Source organism: Vipera ursinii (assembly GCF_947247035.1).
Source record: "Vipera ursinii genome assembly, chromosome: 2".
NCBI classification, from domain to species: domain Eukaryota; kingdom Metazoa; phylum Chordata; class Lepidosauria; order Squamata; family Viperidae; genus Vipera; species Vipera ursinii.
This window is the reverse complement of record NC_139513.1, coordinates 6,436,242-6,452,841: the sequence shown is the minus strand read 5'-3', so window position 1 is coordinate 6,452,841 and position 16,600 is coordinate 6,436,242. Positions and strand designations below refer to the sequence as shown.

Sequence of the window (16,600 nt, the reverse complement as noted above, 5' to 3'; positions counted from 1 at the left end):
TGGCTCAGTGGGTTAGGATGCTGAGCTTGTCGATCAAAAGGTCGGCAGTTTGGCGGGTCGAATCCCGAGTGCCGCATAAAAGAGTGAGCGCCTGTTACTCATCCCAGTTTCTGCCAACCTAGCATTTCGAAAACACGTAAAAATGCAAGTAGAAAAATAGGGACCACTACGGTGGGAAGGTAACAGCGTTCCGTGCGCCTTTGGCGTCTAGTCATGCTGGCCACATGACCACGGAGACGTCCTCGGACAAGTGCTGGCTCTTCAGCTTTGAAACGGAGATGAGCACCGGCCCCTAGAGTTGGAAACGACTAGCACGCATGTGCAGGGGAACCTTTACCTTTACCTTTAATGTTAAGAGTGGGACCTATTTATGGTTTGGTTTTCTATTAAATCTCCATATGCAAATCCTAAACAGGAGCTGATTTTAAAATTGCTTGTGACTGAAGTGAAATTTTTATTCCCTATGTTTTCTGGAAATATCAATTTTGGGATGAGATCTGATTTAAGAGCTAGAAAATGATAGCCTATAGACTACCATTTAGTTAATAGGTCAAAAGTTTTAGAGTGGATAGAACATTTATTATATTGTCCTTGATGTTCTCTCTATTGTCCTTTCCTTTCCCGCACGAGTTGTGATGGGAGCTTCCCGATACTCCCGTGTAACACCTCTTCTCCGCGAGCTGCATTGGCTTCCGGTTGCCCTCTGGGTGAGATTCAAGGTGCTGGTAATGACCTATAAAGCCCTAAATGGCATGGGTCCGGGATATCTGAGGGAACACCTGCTGCCGGCATCATCTTCCCATTGTCCTGTGCGCTCCCACAGGGAGGGCCTTCTCAGGGTACCGTTGGTTAATGAATGCCCAGGGGAAGGGCGTTCTCTGTGGGTGTGCCTGCCCTATGGAACCAACTACCTACAGAGCTTAGGACTGCCCCCGACCTTCGCTCATTTAGCCGGGACCTGAAAACCTGGCTCTTCGAGCTGTTTGGCCCAGACTGAGGGGTTTTTAATTTTAATTGGGTTTTAGATTTACTTTTGGGGCTTGAATTTAATTAATTATTTTAATTGATTTTAATTTTTGTATTTCACGGTTTTAACTGCCCTGTAAACCGCCCTGAGTCCCACAGGAATAGGGCAGTTTATAAATTCAATAAATAAATAAATAAATAAATATTTGTGTAAGACCTGGAGATCCTTTATATTTTGAAGTAAGTTTGTTTATTAAATAAATAGTGGATCTGAGGTCTGCAGCTGTGAGGGTGGCAGTGCCCACAGCATGGTGGATGCTGCAAACTGATTTCTTGCCACACCCTCCCACTCTTCTTTTTCTGTGGACACTGTTGGTGAAGTGGGGACCTTTTGGCCTAGTCATCTGTGAGACTGTTTGTGAATCCCCTGCCAAAGATTGCCAAATGTTTAAGTGGTAAATGTGGTTGGGATTCCCCATTTTCCTGATGTCCTTGAGTTAGTTTTTCTCCTGTGATTATGTTATTCATCTAGAGGGGGAAGACAATGATATTTACACATTGGTCTATAAGAGGTAACTGGGGGTTTGATCATGAGAGAAGCTAACAGGTTAGGTAGAACCTTCCTGATCATGACAGGTAGAATGTGGGTCATACTTGGTGACATCTGATCTGCTACTCAAACATTGTTCCCCAACGGTTTGTGGAAAATATGTAGTCCCTCTTCTATTTCTGGGGCCCTTTGGGCCTACCCATCTCTGAGACTGTGTGTGAATCTCCCTCCCCAAATCATTGCCAAATGGTTGGTACATTTGGTTGGGATTCCCTATGTTTCTGATGTCTTTGAGACAGTTTTTCTCTTGGGATTATGTTTCTTATCTAGAGGGGGAGAATACTGATATTTACAGATTAGTCTATAAGAGGTAATTGAGGGTTTGAACAAGAGAGAGAAGCTAACACGATCCTTCCTGATCATGACAGGTAGAAGGTGGGTGTGAGCTCCTGCCTCAGCTGATTCCCTCAAGAAAGCAGAACTCTTGAAACTGGCAGCATTTCAAAGCTTTTATTGAGAGATAGTGAAAATAGGAAAAGCAGGCAGGATCTGAAGTTCCTGTATGAAATTGTTAGGTTAAAACCCATTGTTCAAAAGCCCTCTCAACTGCCCAGTCCATAGGAGACAATCCAGAGATGTTAAGATGTTGCTAAGATCTTGTAAGAACTCTGGAAGGAAACTGTGATAAGATGTTTCCAGGTGTCTCTTTTCTTGCTGAAGTGAAGCAGATGGCCTTGGGCACTTCCAGCCCCCCTGACATTCCCCAGAAAGGTACAACAAAGTGTAGAGGCATAAACAAAAGCAAAGCAAAGCAAAGCAAAGCAAAGCAAAGCAAAGCAAAGCAAAGCAAAGCAAAGCAAAGCAAAGCAAAGCAAAGCAAAGATAAGATAAGATAAGATAAGATAAGATAAGATAAGATAAGATAAGATAAGATAAGATAAGATAAGATAGGAGAGGAGAGGAGAGGAGAGGAGAGGAGAGGAGAGGAGAGGAGAGGAGAGGAGAGGAGAGGAGAGGAGAGGAGAGGAGAGGGGAGGGGAGGGGAGGGGAGGGGATGGGATGAGATGAGATGAGATGAGATGAGATGAGATGAGATGAGATGAGATGATAAGATAAGCTTTATTGTCATTTTTTTTACTGTGGGCACAACGGCACACATCAAAAATGAAATTTAGTTGCCTGCTCTCAAAGTGAAACACATACATGACACACACCTAACCATACTATATACACATATGTATAGACCCACACCCCTACATATACATAACAAATGAATATTAAATACTGTCCATCTTGAATATATAACGGAAGGAGGAAGCTTGAGTGTTCACAAGGTTAATGCTGTATTATTATTATTATTATTATTATTATTATTATTATTATTATTATTATTATTATTATTATTATTATTATTATTTAAACTTATATACCTCCCTTCTCCCGTAGGACCCAGGGCGGTTCACAAGGCAATTAAAACAATATAACAATACAAAAGTTAATAACAAATTAAAATAAATTAAATTATCCTTGATTAAAATCTAAAACCCTTAACTCCAGTTAAAAAAAAGCCAATTACAATAGGTTAAAAATTAAAAGTTCTCAGTCCTGGCTGGAAAGCTCAAAGAGCCAGGTCTTCAGGTCCCGGCGGAACAAACAAAAATCTGGGGCAGTCCTGAGCTCTATGGGTAACTGGTTCCAAAGGGCAGGCGCGCCCACAAAGAAGGCCCTCCCCCTGGGTGTCGCCCTCCGGCAATCCTTTGCCGGCGGCACCCTGAGAAGGCCCTCCCTGTGGGATTGCACAGGACGAAGGGAACTTGATGCCGGCAGCAGGTGTTCCCTCAGATATCCCGGACCCAAGCCATTTAGGGCTTTATAGGTCATCCCCAGCACCTTGAATCTCACCCGGAGGGCAACCGGAAGCCAATGCAGCTTGCAGAGTAGAGGTATTACATGGGAGTATCGGGAAGCCCCCATCACAACTCGCGCGGCCGCATTCTGCACCAGTTGAAGGCTCCGAGTGGTCCTCAAGGGCAGCCCCATGTAGAGAGCATTACAGTAGTCTAACCGGGAATGAAACTATGGCTGAATCTGAATGTTCTGCTACGGATACCATGAAGCCTCCTCCCAGAAGGTAACAAGGAAAACAGCAACATAACAAAAAAACAAGCCGCATTTTTCTTCTTAGATGCAGAGAAAGCTTTTGATAATTTGAGTTGGTCTTTTTTTGTTTAAAGTTTTGGAAGTTATAAACTTTGGCAAGAATTTTATTCCAGGAATCTAGTGTCAGAAGGTGCAAATTATGGTTAATGGTGATCTAATTAAATTATGTGATATCTATTAGCCGACCTAACAAGGTTGTCCTTTGTCCCCTTTGTTACTCATTTTGGCTCTTGAAGTGTCGATTTGTCATGGCCCAGGAGAAAGGAGAGCAGAAGGTTCCATTAGATTGGTTGCCTAGCAACAGAACAAAGATTCCGATCAGTGACAGTTGGCTGCAGCCACATTCTGAGGTGTGCCAGCCTATAGAAGAGATGGGATTCCATATCTTCTCTTTGCTAGAAATGACATTTAATGCTCAAATGTGATTCCCTGTGTATGAATTTCTCTCTTGACCTTAAGCCATTGGAATGGCTGAGAATTGTGACCTTGCTCTTGAGCCTTGGAACTCTTTTACACACTCCTCTTGGAAAATATTCCTTGCAGCATGAAGTTGCCCTGAATGACCAATTTCAAGAAAGGTTGGCAGATGAGATTCTTCACAAGTTAACCCAAACTGAATGTCTGGGCATAATACAAGGAGTAACTCAGCTGTGCTTGCATATAGATGGCTACCTAAACAGCAAGAGCCCATAACAAACCTATTGTTATACCTAATAATCAGAATAGAGCTGGAAGGGACCTTGGAGATCTTCTAGTCCAGCCCCCTGCTCAAGCAGGAGTCCCTATACCATTTCAGACAAGGGGCTGTCCAGTCTCTTCTTAAAAACCTCCAGTGATGGAGCATCCACAACGTCTGAAGGCAAGCTGTTCCACTGGTTAGTTGTCCTCACTGTTAGGAAATTTCTCCTTAGTTCTAGGTTGCCTCACTCCTTGATTAGTTTCCATCCATTGTTCCTTATCTTGCCCTCTGGTGCTTTGGGACATAAATTGAACGCCTCCTAATCATCCCCCCTAATCCTTCTTTTCTCTAGATTGGCCCTTCCCAAATCCTGCAACCATCCTTCATATGTTTGAGAATCCAGGCCTTTAATCATCTTCTTTGCACTTTTCCCAAAGTCTCAGCATCTTTTTTGTAATTTGGTGACCAAAACTGGATGCAGTATTCCAGATGTGGCCTTACTAAGGCTTTATAAAGTGGTACTAATACTTCATGTGATTTTGACCCAGTGCCTCTTTTTATACAACCAAGGATTGTACCAGGTTTTCCCAAAAGTAAGCCCCAGTTTGATTTTTGGGGGTGGGTCTAATATAAGACCTACCCCCCCCAAAAAATAAGCCCTAGTTTTGGGGTGAGGTGCATGCCTAAAAATCAAGCTAGGGTGGGGGGGTGGAGCTGCCCTACATGCCCTGCACTCACCTTATCTGAAGGACCACCACAGCTAGGTCTCCCATACCCCAACACTTGTGAAACCGTGTGGCTCATCACACCAGTGCCGCCGCTCATGGCAGGAGGTCACACAGTGCTTTGTGCCATTGCCCACAGCATGGTGGTTTGTGCTCACAGCAAGAAGCTGTGCAGTGCTTTGGGCAGTTTCTGCTGCTCGCGGCAGGATGCCACATGGTGCTTTGCACCATTGCTGCTACATGCAGCACTTCGGGCCATTTCTGCTGCTCACAGAAGGATGCTCCATGGCATTTTGGGCCATTGCCACCAGCTCGAAGCACCATGCGACCTCCTGCCATGAGCGATGGCAGTGGCCCAAAGACCCAAGTCATTTATGAAGATATTGAAGAGTACTGGGCCTAAGACTGAACCTTGTGGTACACCACTGCTTACTTCCCTCCATGTAGATGTAGTACCATGAAGGACTACTCAGTGAGTACTGGAGCTCCAACCAACTTCATGGGCCACCAGTTTGCAGCAGGCCGTGTCATTCCTATGTACACCCTCTAATCACGCCTGGTGGTCAAAACACATGTCTGCCCAGTAAAACCAGGTCAAGTGGCTTGAGACACAACCTCACTGAACAATTTGTTTCCTTGGACTCATGAGAATGACTTGAAAGAATGACTGACTAGTCTTGCAAAGAGAAGATGAAGAGAAAGGGTAAGCACTGTCTCAAGACAAACCCCAGGTAGAGTTGATTTCAGAAGGCAGTTCAGAAGGAAGAATCAAAGGGTGAAAGGGTTTTAGCTGGACATTAGGAGAAGGTTCTTCAGTAAAGGGAGGGAAGATTAGGGAATGGACCACCCACTTTCCTTCCTCTCCTCTCTGGGCTTCAACTGTTCCTCACCTTTGGTTGCAGAATTTAACCTCTAGGCAGCTTCAGAAGACAGTTGGTCTCCCTGTAGCTTCCTAGATAAATGCTGATTATGAAGCCTCCTGCAATTGCCTATCACAGAAGAACTTTGATGGAGGACAAAAATGAATCAGTGATTCCAATCCAAACATTGCCTGTAGGAAAGATTACTAGTGAGGGAAGTGAGTCCAGATTCTCCTCTCATTTGCCACACTTGAGAGAGATGGAAAACACAGGAATTGTAAGGTAATTTGTCTACAATTGTCATACTGTCTTCCAACCCTATGGTATTTAAAGAACCCCCCACCCCAGCAAACACATCCACATAACCAGAAGAACCACTTATTGCTCCCTTGATGTTAGAAGACAGGCATTTTAAAATCATCTCCAAATTGTTGTTGTTGTTAGTTGCGAAGACCCATTGTGACCCCATGGACAACATTCCTCCAGGCCTTCCTGTCCTCTACCATCTTCTGGAGTCCATTTAAGCTCTCCAAATTAGGACTTAATATATGGAGATCTAATAGAAATGAAAATCACAACTGCCCTAATCTTAACCACATGTAGTGTCAAAGGTACTGATTAGTGTTCAAAGGTACTGGTCTTCCGTTTTGCCACTCCCCACTGTGGGTGTGTGGAACCAACTAGATGGTACCGCCCCAGGCCCTTAATGGACCCTGAGAGGTTCCAGGCAGCGCTGGGGTCCCCACCTGCCTCCTTCGCTCACAACTCAGCGGATACCTTAGTGGAAGCCTGGGAAAGGGCAGCCATGGAGGCTCTTGATCGAGTTGTACTCTTGCGGCCCCTGACCCGGTGCAGATCCCATCGAGCTCCATGGTTTTCTGCAGAGCTTCGGGAGATGAAGCGTCGGAGACGGGGCCTAGAGAGCTGTTGGAGATCCAGCCGATCTGAATCCGACTGATTGCGACTAAGAACCTACATTAGGTCTTATCTCGCTGCAATAAAGGCGGCGAGGTCTAATCACTTCGCTACCCTTATCGCGTCCGCAGATAATCACCCGGCCGCCCTGTTTAGGGTGACTCGCTCCCTCCTTAATCAGGAGGTGAAGGAGGAACCCTTGCAGGGTCGTGCCGAGGAGTTTAACCAACATCTGTCGGACAAAATCGCTCAGATTCGGACCGGTCTGGACTCTGACTGGGCAGAGTCTGACGATTAGGACACGGGTGGTCTTGTCGATATTACCTGGGAGGAGTTTGATTCTGTGACTCCGGAGGAAGTGGACAGGATTATGGGGAGGCTGAGCTCCACCACATGTTTATTGGACCTGTGCCCTTCCTGGCTGGTTTATGCGGCCCAGGAGGGGACACAAGGCTGGTTCCAGGCCTTTGAGTGGGGGTAGTTTCCCCGCCGTCTTGAAGAGGCGGTGGTGAGACCTCTCCTCAAGAAGCCTGCCTTGGACTCAGCTGTGTTGAATAACTTTCGTCCGGTCTCCAACCTTCGCTTTCTTGCGAAGGTTGTTGAGAGTGTGGTGGCGCATCAGCTCCCTCTGGTCCTGGATGAAGCGGATTATCTAGACCCGTACCAATCGGGTTTCAGGCCCGGGTAAAGCACGGAGACAGCATTGGTCGCTCTGGTGAATGATCTCTGGAGGGCTCTGGACAGGGGACATTCCTCTGTCCTAGTCCTATTAGACCTCTCAGTGGCGTTCGATACCATCGACCATGGTATCCTGCTGCGGCATCTCAGGGGATTGGGAGTGGGAGGCACGGTTTTGCAGTGGTTCTCCTCCTATCTCCTGACACGTTCACAGTCGGTGTTGGCAGGAGGGCAGAGGTCGACCTCGAGGTCTCTCGTTTGTGGAGTTCCTCAGGGGTCGGGTCCTCTCGCCTCTCCTGTTCAACATCTACATGAAACCGCTGGGTGAGATCATTCGTGGTTTTGGAGTTGGGTATCATCAGTATGCCGATGATACCCAGCTTTTTATTTTGACCCCAAACCACCCCAGTGATGCCCTCGACATGATGTCCCGTTGCCTGGAGGCGGTTCGGGTCTGGACGGGGAGGAACAGACTTCAACTCAACCCCGACAAGACTGAGTGGCTGTGCATACCGGCATCCCGGGATATTCGGAACATTCCATCTCTTTCCATGGTGAACTATTACCCCCCGTAGATAGGGCTCGCAACTTGGGAGTCCTCCTAGATTCACGGCTCACTCTGGAAGACCATATAGTAGCTGTGACTAGGGGGGCCTCCGCCCAGGTTCGCCTGGTGCACCAGTTGCGGCCCTATCTAGACCGGGATGCCTTATGTACGGTCACTCACGCGCTCGTGACCTCTCGTCTGGACTACTGGACTCTCTACATGGGGCTGTCCTTGAGGACCACTCAGAGGCTCCAACTGGTACAGAATGCAGCCACGAGAGTTGTGTTGGGAGTCTCCCGATACTCCCATGTTACACCTCTGCTCCGTGAGCTGCATTGGTTACCAGTTGTCTTCCGGATGGGGTCCTCATTGGATCTCCATTGCTTTTCAGCAGAATTTCAACTTTCAGAGCTGCTGGGAAGTGCTCCATGCTGTAAGTTTTGCAAGGGCAGCACCAAAAAAGGAGCTAGAGCCCTGATTGGTTTGCATTGTATTTGAACTGCATTTGGGGTCCTCATTGGATCTCCATTGCTTTTCAGCAGAATTTCAACTTTCAGAGCTGCTGACCCCAAATGCAGTTCAAATACAATGCAAACCAATCAGGGCTCTAGCTCCTTTTTTGGTGCTGCCCTTGCAAAACTTACAGCATGGAGCACTTTCCAGCAGCTCTGAAAGTTGAAATTCTGCTGAAAAGCAATGTGCAACAGTGTGCTGCAGCTGCCACAAAAGCCAACACAGTGCTAGGCTGCATTAACAGAGGGATAGAATCAAGATCAAGTGAAGTACTAATACCACTTTACAATGCTTTTGTAAGGCCACACCTGGAATACTGCATCCAGTTTTGGTCACCACGATGTAAAAAAGATGTCGAGACTCCAGAAAGGGTACAGAGAAGAGCAACCAAGATGATTGGGGGACTGGAGGCTAAAACATATAGGGAACGGTTGCTGGAATTGGGTATGTGTAGTTTAACGAAGAGAAGAGTGAGGGGTGACATGATAGCAGTCTTCCAATATCTCGGGGGCTGCCACATAGAAGAGGGAATCAAGCTATTCTCCAAAGGACCTGAAAGCAGGACAAGAAGCAACGGATGGAAACTAGTCAAGGAGAGAAGCAACCTAGAACTAAGGAGAAACTTCCTGACAGTCAGAACAATTAACCAGTGGAACAACCTGCCTCCAGAGGTGGTGAATGCTCCAACACTGGAGGTTTTTAAGAAGAGACTGGACAGCCATTTGTCTGAAATGGTATAGGGTTTCCTGCCTGAGCAGGGGGTTGGACTAGATGACCTCCAAGGTCCCTTCCAACTTTATATTATTATTATTATTATTATTATTATTATTATTATTATTATTATTATTATTATTATTATTATTATTAACCATATCAGTGTTATTACAATATTCTCCATTTTGTTTTGTGTTGCTTATTTTTGGAAATCTTTGATCCAGGAGGCAGTTTTATTATGTTCCACTGGGTTTTCCCACAGTTCTTTCCAAAAGTTTAAGGTTTTTTCTTTACATGGTAGAACAGTAGTTTGGACTTTATTTTCATCAAGTGACCAATAAAAGAGGTGCTGGTTTCTTCTGAACTGGATGTTTTCACGATATTGTTTTATTCGTCCCTCATATCTTTCAATTTTCTTTGCTGTTGCTATTACATGCTGTTTTAGGTTTTCCATGATTTCTGTTATTGTTGTTTCCTCCAGGTTATATTTTTTGTATAAACTATTTTTCAGCTTTTCGTTCTTTAGTTTTCCTTCTTTCAAGTATTTCAATTTGCTGACATCTCCTCATAGTTTTTTTTTTTTGTTTTATTTTCAAGTCGAATTTTCCACTTTGGTGTTCCAGTGGGTTTCTTTTTTGGCATTTTATAACCCAATTCTGCAGTTATAACGGCGGCTGTACTGTAGATTAGTTGGTTTGTTGCATACAGTGTGGTGGATGGGATGGAAGTTAAAATGTTGTTCACAGCATTTAGTAGATCTTTCCCTCGTTTGCTATGCACTTCATGGATGGCAGGCAGTCTTTTTCTTTCTGTGTTTTCTTTGATGTGGTTTTCAATCTTTTCTTTCAGCATTTTTGCTAGATTACTTAGCTCTACACTTTCGAGTTGTTGCACAAGGGAATCTTCATCCTGTGTGGTGGCTTCTTCCGCGGGTTGGTCAGTTTGTTCAGGTATTGGAACAATTTCTTCAGCTTGTTCATCATCATTGCTTGTTGTTTTCTTTTTAGCCATTGTTCCTAGATGTTGACTTTCCAAATATGTAAAAACTTTATTAGGGATGATGAAATGTCTTTGATCTATTAATTGTTGTTCAGTTACATCACTTTCCGGATGCTTTTCCTTACACAGTTGCATCATTCTTTTTTGAAATCCCCTGGCTGTTGGTTCTGCCTGGTAGTAGCATTGGATGATTTCTCGATTTTCTTCGGTTGTCCAGGTTGTTGTTGTTGTTGTTGTTGTTGTTGTTGTTGTTATTATTATTATTATTATTATTATTATTATTATTATGTAAAACTTTTATTCATAAAACATGAAACTCAGTCAACTGAACACTCAAATTGGCTGGCACTAATGGTTGACACAGGTTGCTGCCAGCATCCTAGGTATCAACCAGGTTATTATTGTTGTTGTTGTTGTTGTTGCTGTTGCTGTTGTTGTTGTTGTTGTTGTTGTTGTTGTTATTATTATTATTATTATTATTATTATTATTATTAAACTGACCAACCTGAAAGTCAATTCCCTGGACAATGAGTTATCTTCCTCCAGTATCACTTTCTGAACAGGTCCTAACAGAAAGGATGACAACCACTAAAGAACAGTGCCCCCAGAGCTGTATCTGTGATTTTTCACTTTGTTTTTCTCCAACTACCCTTCTGCACATGGAGCCCTGGAAGAAGTTCAGGATCCCTAGAGGAGAAGTTAGTTTTCATTGTAATTATCAGCCTGGTCTTTAAGACAATTTTTACTATTTCTGCAGTGACTGCTTTTGATGTAAACAACAGACTGAAGCAATGTGAAAGGGATCTTGCATCATAAAAGTATAAATGCCACTGTGTTGCACACATCAAGGGAGAGTCAGGGGCTGTGCACTTGCGTGTACCTTTCTCTCCTCACCATGTGGACTTCAGTTTGTCTCTGTCAGAATCAGGAAAACTACTGGCATTACCATATTGTGAAAGTGCTTTGAATTCTTCTATCTCTTTTTGTTGTTCTTGTTTAGAAACGGGAAAGGAATTGATTCAGCCCCGTGAATTATGAACCTCCTGGTTCTGCTTCTGATGCTGCTGATGTCTCAGCCAATCTCTGGAAAGCTTAGAATGAAGTGTCCACCGAGTTTAGAGCACCAGGATAACAACAGAAAATGGAGTTATTACAGGCTGGGAGACCATCTCATTAGTATAATTGTCACTGCTTCAAGAGTATCACGTATAACGTTCAGTTTCAATGTGGCTCCATACAGTCAGTCTCACTCGTAAATTTAGTGTGATGGACTTGCACTGAAAGTTCTCCTTCTGTTCTTCTTATTCACCTTATTTATATATAGATATTTCTTGAATTGTTTTGATTTCTTAGGCTTCTTCCTTTTGTCTTATTTTGGGGAAAAGACAAATCCAAACATGAGGCCAATAAAATCTGAAAAAAGTCCAGATTATTTTCCCCTGCCTATCAAATCCAGAGTTTATCATGTGAATACTGAGTTTTTGAGTAAAGAACTGATTGTTGTAGTTTTCCCTTCCATTTCCAAGTTTTTTTCTTATAGGAATAGAGAATGACTTATTTTTAGAGTTGCTTTTGTGGGTCACTTTTGAAAAAGTTTCTTCCTTTTATGATGACTGAATGAGTTTTAATCCTGGTTATTGAACAATGAAAATCAGCACTATTATAAATAATGATATATTTGTAACTACTAGCCATGATGGAGGTCAATCACCATTCCATCTCATGCAAAAAGCTGAAATGGTAAAGGATGACTATCATTTGTCTCTGGTTCGGGGTCAGTATTGGCTTGAGGACAAAAAGAAATATAAATGAATAAAATGTTTTGTTGTTGCTGTTGATGATGACATGAACTTTTTTTTACAGTACAATACATCACGATCTGGCTAGAAACATTCGCTTTATTATTGCCATTGAAATGGTCAACAAGAATCCAAAGCTTCTGTACAATATCACCTTGGGCTACAACATCCATGACAACTATATGAACACACTTGGCACTTCAGATGCCTTGCTGGACATGCTCTCTACTGGAAAAGCCAATGTTCCCAATTACAGCTGTGGAAGGAAGGACAACCTTCTTGTTCTTCTTGATGCAGCTGGAAGGTACATCTCTGTACAGATGTCAACATTACTAGGCACCTACAAAGTTGCACAGGTTTGTGTATATGTTTCTCTAGCTGGTAAAGTGAGTGAGGCGGTAGTGGGTGAGTGATAGATCCAACCATCTCTATGGAATTCAAATATCTTGGGGATGGATAAAAAGACTTCAGAGATTTTAGAGGTCAATTGAGAATTTATACAATTTGTAGTTTGCCTAAAATCAGGATATAGAAATTATTGCTGTAAAATTAAAGCTATGAAAACCTACAGACTCCAAATATTCTGTCACAATTTCAGTTTAAGACCCCTTGGATTGACAAATAATGACAAATAATATTAGCAGCCCTTGTCTCCATCTCTTTTATACAACTGGAGAGGAAACTAAAAAACTTCCTGTAGAAGGAATCCAGAATATTGAAGTAGAGAAATATGTAGCCAGCCTCAAAAAGATTAGCATATGGAAATAGATGAGCTGCTACAAATGTACTTTCCAAGTTGCCATGTAGATTTAAATGCAGAAATCCCTAAACATCTTGGATGAGTATTTACTTGAGCAAGGTTTGTGCAGATGGACATAAAACGCTTAAATATGGAAGATTTCTTATAATGAAGAGACTTGTATTTGTGGAGCTCTAGGGACAGAGTCCAGAACATATCTATTATTTGAATGTCAGTTGTGTATCAGAGAGATCTTGGACTGCACTTTAGATGAAAAACCTATTGGGATACATACATTAAAACATGGTATTTCCTTTGCAGATAGTTGTCATGGTTCCGATAGATGAAACCAATTAAAAGAACTTCAAGGCAAAGTCTTCTTCCTTAAAGAAAATTTTATTTAGGAAACAAAGTATCAGCACTTACATAGTTGAACCCAAGACGAAAATTCCCTTCCCCCTGCTACAAAGTAACAAGTCGCAATTCCCATCCCAGAAAGGCTGTCATAAATCAAATTCACCAATTAATCTAAAAACGGGGGCTCTCCTCCCAACTTTTCAGCCCGCCAAAACTTTATCTATAATTGACCTTGATGCTTATACTATTGCAATTGCTATGGCTAGCTATACCAGCTCAAGTATTCCCTCTTCCCCCTCCTTTCTCATCTGAAATACCAAACAACAGGGGGGAAAACCACAATGAAAGCAAAAGATGAAAATGGCTACAGTTTCTCAGTTGTCGCAACACTGACATTAGAATTTAAAAATTATATATAATATGGTCTTTTATTTGAACAAAACAGTTCAGTTGACATCTGCATATGTGAGTCTTATTCTGGTAACTTGTAGGGGTGATACAGAAATAGAGTTAGCATTTTTTTTTATTCTTATTCTATTTTAGCTGATTTGTTATTTTATTCTATTTTATAAAGTTTTGATAATGGTCTGCATTTTATATTCTGTATCTTTTTTTATTATTATTAAATTTCTATACCACCCTTCTCCCAAAGGACTCGGGGCAATAAAATGCAACATACAAAAGTTAAAAAGAAAATTAAATTAATTAGCCCTAGCAATAAATAGTTAAAATAAACTCAAACCCTTAGTCCAGGCCGGCCTGTTCAAGCAACCAAGTCTTCAGGTCACGGCGGAAAGAGCAAAGGTTGGGAGCCGTCTGGAGCTCAACAGGCAGTTGATTCCAAAAGGCTGGCACGCCCACAGAGAATGCTCTCCCCCTGGGGGCCGCCAGCCGGCAATCCCTGACCGACGGCACTCTGAGGAGGCCCTCTCTGTGGGAGCGCACAGGACGAAGGGAAGTTGACGCCGGCAGCAGGTGCTCCCGTAAGTAATCCGGGCCCATGCCATTTAGGGCTTTATAGGTCATCACCAGCACCTTGAATCTTGAATCTTGATATGGCTTAATAGCTGATCTGTCATAAACTCTTATATGATCATGAAAACTATGTTCAATTTATTAAAACTGATTATTCTGGACTTGGTATCTAAACATGACAGTATTCTTCATTGCTTTTTCAGAGCTGTTATGCAACTGCTTCAAAGACTCTGAGTGATAAAAGTCAATTCCCTTTTTTTCACTCGATGCTTCCCAAAGAAGGGATCTACTACCCAGCAATTATTCAACTTCTCCTCCATTTCAGATGGACCTTGATTGGTCTCTTTGCTACAGACACAGTGAATGGGGAGAATTTCATGAGGACCTTTATTCCTTTGCTTGTCAGAAATGGCATTTGTGTTGTGATGTCACAATTATTCTCAGAGACTGGAGATACAGCACACCTCAGGGATGCAGTCTCTAAATGGAGACATGTCAATGTCTTTGTTCACTTCTTGGAACAGATTTTTGTTCCCCTTGTCGACAGGATCCTTCCTTTCCATTTAACATTTGAAGATTTGCCAGGACCCATTGAAGGGAAAGTTTGGATCATCAGATTCCTGAAAGAATATCACATGGGAAGGAATAGAGTTTTCAAATACATCCATAGTTTTTGGACTTTTCCTTTTCAAGAAAAACAAAAGCCAAAAGATGACGAGTTTAAACCTACTTTCGCTGTGCGATCCCAATATCGAGATCAATGTTTTCACTGTTCTTTTTCAAAGCATGCCTTTTCTGTCAAAGGACGAAAAAGATGCACTCAGAAAGCACCGCTGAAGAGCCAAAATAACAGAAATGCTATCTGGATGTACAATGACCACCGCATTTATGGTATGATTAAGACTCTGGCCCATGCTTTGAAGACTGCATATTCCTCCAGATCCAGGAGGAGAAGGAAGGAAGGAAAAGAGATGTTGGGTGCTCCAAAGCTGCAGCCATGGCAGGTATGGGGTCCCAACTAGGATCCATCAATTTTCATTCTTCTGTAGAGGAAGAAATCCAAAGGAGAAAGGGGGGAACCTTCTCAATCCCCTTGCACTACAGAAGACCAACTGATTTGGCCAGTCTACTTGCTTAGATCATAATGTTCCAAATAGCAGGAAGTATGACAAATATAAGGGACGCGGTGGCTCAGTGGGTTAGGATGATGAGCTTGTCGATCAGAAGGTCGGCAGTTTGGTGGGTCGAATCCCGAGTGCCGCATAACAGAGTGAGTGCCTGTTACTTGTCCCAGCTTCTGCCAACCTAGCAGTTCAAAAGCACGTAAAAATGCAAGTAGAAAAATAGGGACCACTACGGTGGGAAGGTAACAGCGTTCCGTGCGCCTTTGGCGTCTAGTCATGCCGGCCACATGACCACGGAGACGTCCTCGAACAAACTCTGGCTCTTTGGCTTTGAAACAGAGATGAGCACCAGCCCCTTGAGTCAGAAACGACTAGCACGCATGTGCGGGGTAACATTTACCTTTACCTTTACCTTTATGACAAATATATTTTGATATTACCCACTGCAAAAAAAAATTAAAAAGATCCATGCATTTCTAAATATATTCCTGTATATTTGGGTTTGTGTCATAGAATTTTTAATTCACAAATTTGAAAGAGACCCTGAGACCATTTAGCCAAACCCTTCCTCTCTGCAGGAATCCCAGTTGAAGGTTCTCTGACTGATGGCTGCTTGGTCTTTGCATTGAGACTGTCAGTGAAGGGGAGATTGATCTTTTATGGTTCACTGGCTCAACCTTAAAACTGCTTCTTCTTTTATATGGCTTTTCCTCTTATTCAGCTTGAATTTCTTTGTCACTGAGTTCATTTCCCCTTGTCCATACCTCTGGAATATAACAGTGAACACATCTTAAGCTTTTTTTATAATTAATTAATTTAATTTAATTTATTGAGATTTCTATACCGCCCTTCTCCCAAAGGGACTCAGGGCGGTTCACAGGGCATAAATATAAATGACAATACAAAAATTAAAAGACAATTAAATCAATGCCCAAGTTAAAACAAGAATAATAAAACAAGCCTATAAAAAACCCATGTACCCCCATCAGGCCAGACCCGCTAGTTCAAATAAATGGGTCTTCAACCCACGACGGAAGGATCGGAGGTCTGATGCCGTCCGGAGTTCAACCGCCAGTTGGTTCCATAATGCCGGAGCACCCACAGAGAAGGCCCTCCCCCTGGGGGCCACCAGTCAACATTCCTTGACAGGAGGCACCCTGAGGAGGCCCTCTCTGTGGGTGTAACATATCCCAGTTATTGGAAGAATGCTGTATCTGCCCTTCTTCAACCAAAATATTTTGTAAATTGGAGAAGGGGTTCCCAGATTCCTTTTGAGTTTTATCTGTCAACACTGTGACAA

The 16,600-nt window shown here is 43.0% G+C and overlaps 1 protein-coding gene and 1 long non-coding RNA gene across 2 annotated transcripts in view; both read left to right on the top strand.

Moving 5' to 3' along the window:
* The window catches only part of LOC310635946, an 871,275-nt gene that overhangs the window by 558,561 nt on the left and 296,114 nt on the right, over positions 1-16,600 (top strand). The gene's annotated exons all lie outside the window — the stretch shown is intronic.
* Positions 1-16,600, top strand: part of LOC310633274 (vomeronasal type-2 receptor 26-like) — a gene marked incomplete at both ends in the record, with an annotated part of 160,537 nt that overhangs the window by 135,211 nt on the left and 8,726 nt on the right. Inside the window, one exon of the mRNA XM_083350974.1 lies at positions 14,380-15,180. Within this exon, the coding sequence (XP_083207100.1) occupies positions 14,380-15,180 (801 nt within the window). The remainder of the gene's footprint in view (positions 1-14,379; positions 15,181-16,600) is intronic.